This window comes from Trachymyrmex septentrionalis, unplaced genomic scaffold (genome assembly GCF_001594115.1).
Source record: "Trachymyrmex septentrionalis isolate Tsep2-gDNA-1 unplaced genomic scaffold, Tsep1.0 scaffold9, whole genome shotgun sequence".
In the NCBI taxonomy this organism is placed as follows: Eukaryota; Metazoa; Arthropoda; class Insecta; order Hymenoptera; family Formicidae; genus Trachymyrmex; species Trachymyrmex septentrionalis.
In genome coordinates, this window is record NW_017306091.1 from 4,369,682 (window position 1) to 4,378,872 (window position 9,191).

The following is a 9,191-nucleotide window of genomic DNA, read 5'->3' on the forward strand; positions in this document are numbered from 1 at the left end:
AAAGGATTATAATACACACGTACCGGTATGCACTCGCATTTGATGCAATACATGACTCCGAAGGGCGGTCCCAAGTCCGCGAACCACGTCGAGCCCAATTCGCGAATCTGCTTGCCGAAAGTGCATTCTGAAAAGAAAGGAAAAAATCATCGCGTCGTTATCAATCGTCGTCCAATATTACCATATTACCGTGAAATAACATTAGCGATGTAAATATAAACATCTTGTCCGATTAATGATTTCTCATCTTATCGATGACTGATACTGCGCTACGAAGATTATACTTCGCAGACATCGAGAGGACATTGGCTAAACGTTCGGCAGAAAAAACGAAAATATTTTCTATTTTGAGGATTCTTCAATAAAAAGAAGAAACAGAATTTTTATTACCTGCAATATTACATATTGCCGCAGAAGAAAACTTGATTCACTCTTTCCATCTTATCCTCACACGTATACCCATGTAAGATTCTTTAATACGATCGGTTCGTATATTTAGACCCGGTGAGAGAAAGTAAGAATAAAAAAAACCGATCGTATTAAAAAAATCTTACCACAGTTGCAAAGCTGCTCTTTCTGTCAAAAGCAGCCATTATCATGGTAGTCATATAAAAAAAGAAGATATATTTTAAACGCAAAACACAGCTCATCGCTGACGCACTTCCGCTGTCATCATCGATGAATGAGACGCAATTTGATGCGAGTATAACGTAACACGCTCGGTATGTACATACATTGATCCGCGTGCATATTCATTCGCATTCACCGATATTATGCGTCGCGCGTTCATTCAAACCGTCGCGTCGCGTCGCGTCGCATCGCGTCGCGTCATATAGAGACATCACCGAGACGCGATGATCGACGCATCAGTCATTCTCGATGTAAAACTCGGGCTCCTGTTTGCAAATTACGTATCGTGTGAACCAGAGAGAAAAAAGATTTCCTATCAACGCAAGAGGAATTACAAAATTTAACTGTCAAATTTTTGTGCTGTTTATTTGACAACTATTTTGTATTTGTTGCAAATAATTTTTGTAGCAAGTGCAAAAAAGAATATTTGTTACATCAGCAAATAATTTTCCGATCTCTGTATTTACCAACTGAATTTGCTGTCATGTCATAGGATTATTCGTTCATGGCAAATTTTTTCTCTCTGTGCAGCTGATCGATGCCGGTCGATGACAAAACGGACGAGTCTCTCCGGTTCGCCGCTTCGAATCCGGATTAGTTTTACTGCGTAAAACGTAAATCCCAAAGAGAGAAGAGATAAAGACGAGACCGTTATCTTTTACAACAAGCTGCCGATAGCCAGTAGCAAAACACGTAATAATACGCTCCATTAAATCGATAACAATATCTTTTTCTTAAGTTTTTTTTTTACTTTAATATTTCATTAGATTCGTCTCCATTCGCTAGGAAGACAAGGAGAGAGTAAGATTGCAAGCTGCTATTAGCAATATAATTATTTTCCGTCAGTTATCCTTTCTTTTCCACAGTGTAAAAATCAAGGCGGGCGTGGAAGCGCCCGAGAATAACACGGTGAGAATAGCTCGCGTGCATCTCGCGGTGTCCTTATTATCCTGTATAAAGTAAACTAATTACAATAAGTACCGCCTTATTTTCTTAAGTCCACAGTTCTGCGCGCAATCCAAAATTAACGTTCGAGACGCTCGAGACATCAGCTAAAAGGTTGCAACTTTTTTTTCTATGAATTTCGAAACTCTCAGCCTTGCTCGTAGAACGATAGAACGTAAATGGTCAGATCCATAAGTAAGAACCAATCGGCTCGGTGAGCAAACTACATTTCAAAGCTTTCAAAAAGAAAAAAAAAAAGGTTGCAACCTTTGGGCTCTGATTCACTGTACATATCTCACTCTTAATATTATAAAAGAGAAAATCGACAATTATTTCTCACCCTGAGAAAAATATTCTGATTAAAGCAACAAAAGAACTCAACAAGAATAGCATTTTGACGAGACCAAATAGAATTTCTCGTTAAATCTCTTTTGTTGATTTAATCGCAGAACGTTTCTGTCAGTGTCATATGTCTTTTAAAAAGATCAAACGATCTTTGTCCTATATTATTGCTCTAATATCAAGTAAACAGATAAATATTTACTATTTAGATATGCGTATGTGTGGGTAAACGAGGAAGAAACAAAGAGATAGACAATGTTGTGGAAAAATAAATCTATTGGCGGAATTTTCGTGATCATACCGCTCTAAGCTACTCAAAAACTTCATCCCAATGAGAGAGAGAGAGAGAGAGAGAGAGAGAGAGAGAGAGAGAACTCGGTCGTGTGTGAGTTAGAGAAAGGGAAATGGAGAGAGGCCCGTTTTGCACGAGGTCATTGCACTGCGTGCGCTAAGTCGTTCTAAGCGCAAAGTCGCGGCCCTAAGTAACTAGGAGTCCGAGAGAGCCACGACACAAGCTACCGCATCGAAAATATGCGAGTCACGCGGCATAGCGTGGTAAGGTGAAGCGTATTAGGTCTCTCCTCTTCTCTTCTCTTTTCTCTCTCTCTCTCTCTCTCTCTCTCTCTCTCTCTCTTTCTCTCTCTCTCTTCTCAATAATGACGACTCCTTCGGCTTTTCCTCCGTTTCTCTCATCATCCGGGGTGGCTTTCTCGGGCGACGCGACACGCTTCTCCGCGTCCATGAGTGTGCTAGTATAAATCGAGTTTTCCCGACAAGTGCAATCACTTTCAGCGATCGTTATTATCACGACTCTGTATACGAATGATCGTGACTTAACGCGCGGAGCTCGAGTTGAGAATTAATAACATTTCGCGCGACGCGTACTCGCAACTCATCCGCGCGTACGGCTCTTGCCAGTTGCCAGCGGACAAAATAAATTTCTCCCCTTTGTCCACACGTGCGTGTCCGTGCACGTGTGTGTGTATGCACGCCGTACGTCCACGTGCGTGAACCGAAGAAGCGTAAATTCTAATCAACGGCGAAGCTTCAAGCGGTCGTTAGATCTAGACTATCGATATTGTTGCACAATATTTGATATTGCACAATATTGTTGATCGTCTGGAGACTGCATTACAGCCTCTAAATTATTTGTTTCGAATCGTTTAAATATACTGAAAAAAGAGTCTGATAATAGCTACCAAATGTTGGGTAAAATTATTTCAATCAAATATTCGGTTAATATAACGAAAATATAATTTTACTTATAATTTGGTTTTTAAAATATTATTTGGTAATATTATAACCGAACATTTGATAAAAATTATTTCACATTTGACAGCCAATTATACCAGATTCTTTTTTTTTTCTTTTTGGTAAATAAAACATCAATAATATCGTATAAAATAATAATATTGAGCTAAATAATGCTTAATATTAACCGAATATTTATCTAGATCAGACGCCGCTTTACAAAGCATGCATAAATATCGTTTGGAACGAAAACTGCGAACGCGTGTACTCGAGAAGACGTGCAGGCAGTAATGGTCACAATCCACAAACTGTCCTCGGGCGATACTTGGCGTAATGATAAGAGCTACAGCACACAGAAAAAAACGTAAAGCAATAAGACGTAACCAATGAGGGAATCGATCAAATCACAGTAGAAGAGACTGTAAGGCAATAACGTGAGCAGTAGCAAATAAAAAATGTTGATGAGAGCTATTATTGCTTATGTCAATTACTACTTATGCTTTTTGTGTACCGTAGTCTTAACAACCTGCACGATTACAACGATCATCGACGATAATGCTTTCGAGATAATTGAGATCCATTATTAGAATGTCAATATTTCGTGAACAAATTGTAGTTCATTTCATCAGGACGAGAGACAGCAGTCTGATACTCGGATATATTACCCAACCACTTTAAATCGTGGACATTGCGCTGAAAGTCACGCTCGACTTCGCGAGCCGAAGAGCCTTCCTCTTCTTCTTCTTCTTCTTCCTCGAGAAAGAGAGAGAGAAAGAGAGAGAGAGAGAGAGAGAGAGAGAGAGAGAGAGAAAATAAAATGTAGTCCGCTCGTGCTATGCGATGCCATGAGTACGTCTTCGCTCGCTAATATAAATAATGCGAGCGTGAAAAAGGAGCGCGCGCGCGCGCGCGCATGCAACGGAATGCACCGGACCCGTAATCCACTAAGGAGGAGGTTAAGCGAATGGCAAACACGTGCTACACCTTTCGTTTTTCGCTTTTCCACCCTCCTCCCCGGCCGCGCCGTCCCCCGCATTTCAGTATCCTTCTCGGATAGATTTACGAACGTGACGTCTATCCGCTCGTATACCTCGCCTCCCGTTTCTTTCTCTCACTCTGCCTTTCGGCATCTACCCGCTTCGTCTCGAGTTTCACATCACCTTTAGCATCGCACGCGCATAAAGGGCCAGACGCATTCGCGACAGCCAATCAGAAGCGTCAATGGTACTAATAACAGCTTTTCATTGGCTGTCGCAAATGCGTCTGCGAACTGCGTTCTGCGTTTGCGACTTGTGTAGACGGTCCTTAAGACTGTTATCCTATCGCGACGCGTCGCGTCGTTAACGATAAAAAACAAAAGCGCAGCTCGATTGCACAGTTAGCCGATCGAAAGCAACGCGACGCGACCGCGTTTATCGGTTTTCTCTGCAAGAAACAGATCGGATCATCATCCGCGATGATCCTCATTAATGACACACTTAATGACACGGCGCGGTAATATACAATCGGCGATAAATTTAATTTCGCGCGCACGGAGGGAAGAGACTTTCGTCGCGTTTAATCGACACGAAAGAATATACGATATGCCCTCGTATAACGCTCGATCAATGATTACGCCAGATTGCCGGAAGGAAATCGAGTCACGTGCATCATTCGCGTCATAGATGTCGTTTTACGTAACCGTCAAGCGTGCTCGTTTCAACGAAGGACCCTTGCCTTCGCCTTCGTAAGGTACGCGATGCCGAAAAAGCGTGATTCACACGGGGGGGGGGGGCGACTTTTCTTCGCTGGAAGCCGCGCGTCTAGTGACGTCATTAAATCGTCAGTGAATTCTCTGCTGCTATTCGCTTGAAGCCAAGCTTCTTAATTTGTCCGCCGACGAAAGCTTCTTGCACACGCGTGGTTTTTATTCGCTAGCGACTAAAATTTTGAAGTGTTAAGCGATCGCTAGTGATGAAGCGAATAGTTGGCTCACAAAGCACAACAGCGGCTCGAGGTATATCATTCGATGACATGATTATTCTCTGACGCTTACTCGATCCGAGTGGCCGCGAGACGTTCCGGAAAAATTCGTCTTTTCACGCGCTGACGGCTTAAAAAAGCCAGCGACAAGCGTCGAAAAGCGGTATACTCGCCGCGACTATACGCTATAAGAACAAACCCGCGTCTAGAAGAAGTTTTTAGTAGCGAACTCGCTATGACGTCACTAGACGCGGCTTCTAGCGAATATAAATCGGCCCGTGTAAATCACGCTTAAGATACGGACGAGCGCCACTTTCTCGAGCGATCACCATCGCCCTCGTCCACCGCGCCGACACGGTTCTGCGGTCTACGTTTTAGCGACTCCGTTAAAAGCGCACGTAGGACGCCCGTCTGATTGTTTATGCATCCGTGAACCGCCGCGCCTGCCCGATACCTGTCGACACGCAGATTTACGTGGGCGGAGCGAACACATCACACTTTGCCGCACGTTTTATTTTCTCCTCCCCTCCCTTCTTCTTACTTTGACCTATTTTTTTACGTTATTAAATTAATTTTATTTATAATAACGACTTCGCCGCGTCCGATCGGTGAGTTGAGAAAAGAGGTCGGAAAGAGAGATCGCTATTTTTTTCTAAATATCTTCACACGTGCATCATTGTACTTGAGATTAATTTTGGAGTTTTTTTGTTTTTCGATACATTCTTTTCTCCGCGGTATCACACTCGTGTCGTCTCTTTCCTTCCTGCCCACGTATCTTCGTGAGAAGGTAGAAAGAGAGAAAAAAAGAGAAAACGCCGTCATTTCGTACACAACTTACACAAAGAGTGACTGTAAACGCTAAAAATATTGTAGTATATGTTATTTTGTACAATATTACCGATGTCTCGTTTAAACAATTCAAGACGAACAGTCGGGTAAGTTTCATTCAACAGCCGTCGGAGGATCAACAATATATTGTGCAAAAATTCTTTCTGCGATCTCTTTTCGCTTCGTTTTCCGACTTCCGCTAAACTTTCGATCTCGCGACTACATACATTATTCATCTTCATTCAGCCGTTAATCTCAATGCATTAATACGCTTTTCTTAGAGAGCTTGCCCTAGAATTTCGAACAAACACATTTATCCGTGTGTCTATCGTCCCGACTCTACGACGCTTTCCGACACACGTATTAGCGCGTATACAAACCATTTTCCCGTTGAGACACACGCGTTGATCCCCGCACATGTAAACGCATGTGTACGTCGCCCGTAACACCTACGTGATGTCACGCACGGCTCAGAAATGCCGACCTTGCGGCCGCGGCGCGACTTTAAGTCAGTGCACGCGTAATGCGATGCATTCACGTTCGCCAAGCCTTTCGGCCAATCCCTCCGTCGTCGCTCGGTCGTGCGACGGCCGCTCTGATAAGAGACGGCGACGGCGGTGGCGGCTTATCTGCGACGCGGACGGCAGAGTACGTGTATACGCACGTGTGTACGCGCGCGATATGTAAATTGTAAATATTACGCCGACCCGGTAATCGCGGTCGGAAATATCAGGTAAGGCCTACATTAGAGACAAAACTTTTGACCTTTTTAGAGCCCTCGCGCCTCGGCGCGAGATCGACGTTCAATCGGCCGTACGTCGGTAAACAAAGTTTCGTTTTTTTTTCCTCCTCTTTTCTCTCAAGCAATTGAGAACGAGCGTGACGTAACGTGTCGAAGAAAGCCTGGAAGCGCGTTTCTCGAGGAATTGGAACGGGTAATTGATAATATTCCTCGTGACGAACGAAGGAATGAGCCACGGGTTCAATTCAAACTCTTCTCTCGACAGAATGAAATTTTTGATCCTCTTTCTATCTCCCCCCCCTCTCTCTCTCTCTCTCTCTCTCTCTCTCGTACGCGCGCGAGAAAGAGTAATTGAGTTAACTGCATTGGGATTATGCCAGAGCTTAAGCTTGGCTTAAATCAGAACTGTCTGACGAATAAACCGCTGTTACGTCGGCAAGTGGCTCATTCGTATTACTTCAAATTTCACGGCTGGCACGTGTCGATTTTCTCGCGAGCCAAGAAAACCGGCGGTGATTCAGTGGCGCGAGAACTATCGATCATCAACGCGCGTAATTGACAGAAATATATCCGCAAAAGGCAATGAGAGAGAGAGAGAGATTCCCAAGAATAAAAATAATTAATACGTAAATGTTCCGAGTATACCGTCACGCATGCGAGAGATATCGGTCTTTCCTAGACGTAATTTGCGCGCGACTACACGTAAATATACGTAATGGAAAATACGCCGTGTCTATTACGAAGTCGGTACAGTCGTGAAATAATAAGAAATGGATGATGGTCGGCCGATGACGTATCTACTTTTCCTTCTTCTAGCTTGATATAATGCGAGAATGGACACGCCGCGAGTACAAACGATAAATAATACATCAACGCTTCGTTCCGAGCGAGTCGGTTTGGTTTATCGGAGCGACGATCGATCGCTACTGAGAATAAGGAAAAGGTCTTTGCCGGTTCCGTTCAAGGATACCAATCGAAATCGCTTCTCTTTGTGCGTCAGCAGTGCGGAGAGAGAGAGAGAGAGAGAGAGAGAGAGAGAGAGAGAGAGAGAGAAGTCGATATCTCAAAATATGCAACGGAAAAATCCCCCAAGTGCAAAAAAATAAATTAAACTAATAAACACTAAATTATTTAGCAAGAACGGCAATTAAATCGATGCTTACAAACATTCCAATTTAATATTGCAAGATAGATGATTAATCACATATTTTGAGTATTAAAAGAAACTAAATAACAGCGCTTTAATAGCTAAGTGGGATTGGCCTTAATGCTTAGAATATCCCAAGCAAATTTTATCGTTATAGCTACAAGTATTTTCAATATCCAGTATACGTGCGTGTGTATAGAGTTAAATTGACATTATTTACACTCTTAAGAATATATAAAAATCACTTTGAGACTTTTCAGCGCGGTACTTTTCATTTTCCTCTTTCAAAACAAGGCTTTTAAAGTAATTACGTGTGGAGTGCCGTGGCCATCTACCTACTTAAAGATATTAAAATAAGTAAGTAATCGCTATCTTCCAGTGTGAAATTTCTGTAAGGAAATCGGTTTTTCTTCGTTACAATCGGCATTGGTAATCGTCGCGCTCGCGCTCGCGCGCCGACGACGACGACGACGACGTATTTGGCACCTTGACCAGACCAAGCCGATATTTGTCGGAGGCATACCGCTGAGCGACGAGTCCAACCCTCTATTTAACCAAGTTCGAGAACCCCGGCGAGGCTCTCTCTCTCTCGTCTGCTTAAAGTAAATTTCCGAGGAAGCCTATTTACGCGACGATGATTCCAACACTCCCGCGGCAGATGATAGATAACGGACGGCCAATCGCAAACTGCTGTTCGCTCCGTCGCACCCCGGGCACCCGGGGACAGATTTTGACGATGCGCCGTACAGTAATTGCGCGGCATTGCCGCGGTAATGACGTAAATTACAAGATTTCGCGGTGATTATGCCATTCGTGCCACTCGTTCCGCGAAATCCACTCTCCGCCGCGCTCCAATGACTTGCGACTTATTAATCGCTCGGGCTCCGTCACACACTGCGATCCTTACGAAAGTGGGGGGGGGGGAGGGGGCGGGACGTTACCGTCTCACCGAAGGATAATAGAGCAAAAAAAAAAACTTCAGCCTAGAGGAAAGATGGAAAATGTGTCCATCAACGTGATTTCAACTTGAAACGATTAGTCTCCGGGGAACATGGTTACACTATATATAGAGCGGCGCCAGAGTAACGTTCTCGAGCGGCCGTCCAGACTAAACTCATCCGCGAGGAACGTAACGCGCAATATTATTTCAGCGGGGCCGGCGAAACGTTGAGCAACGCGGCGCGATCCCGCGATATGACGCATCTTATCTCGCGCTCGAGGGAAAAAGCGCACGAGGGATAAATCAAGACGGCGGTCTTCGTGAAATCAGGACGAGTCGCGTTCGTAACCGCGCAAAAGAAAAAGAGATAAGAAAAAAAAATGGGGGGGGGGGAGGAGGGGGGG

General features: G+C 43.9%; 1 protein-coding gene and 1 long non-coding RNA gene across 4 annotated transcripts in view; one reads left to right on the forward strand and one right to left on the reverse strand.

The window, feature by feature from the left end:
- Positions 1-9,191, reverse strand: part of LOC108755874 (dorsal-ventral patterning protein Sog) — a 35,756-nt gene that overhangs the window by 15,733 nt on the left and 10,832 nt on the right. For both annotated transcript variants that reach the window (XM_018499258.1, XM_018499257.1), the window contains one exon: positions 24-127. In XM_018499258.1, coding sequence (XP_018354760.1) covers positions 24-127 — 104 coding nt within the window. The remainder of the gene's footprint in view (positions 1-23; positions 128-9,191) is intronic.
- Positions 666-3,631, forward strand: LOC108755876. 2 transcript variants are annotated; one of them, XR_001939794.1, is made up of 3 exons: positions 666-722; positions 1,162-1,323; positions 3,372-3,631. It is a non-coding gene; the product is annotated as an uncharacterized LOC108755876 (long non-coding RNA). The 2 variants fall into 2 exon arrangements; XR_001939793.1 differs by lacking the exon at positions 666-722 and adding an exon at positions 772-976.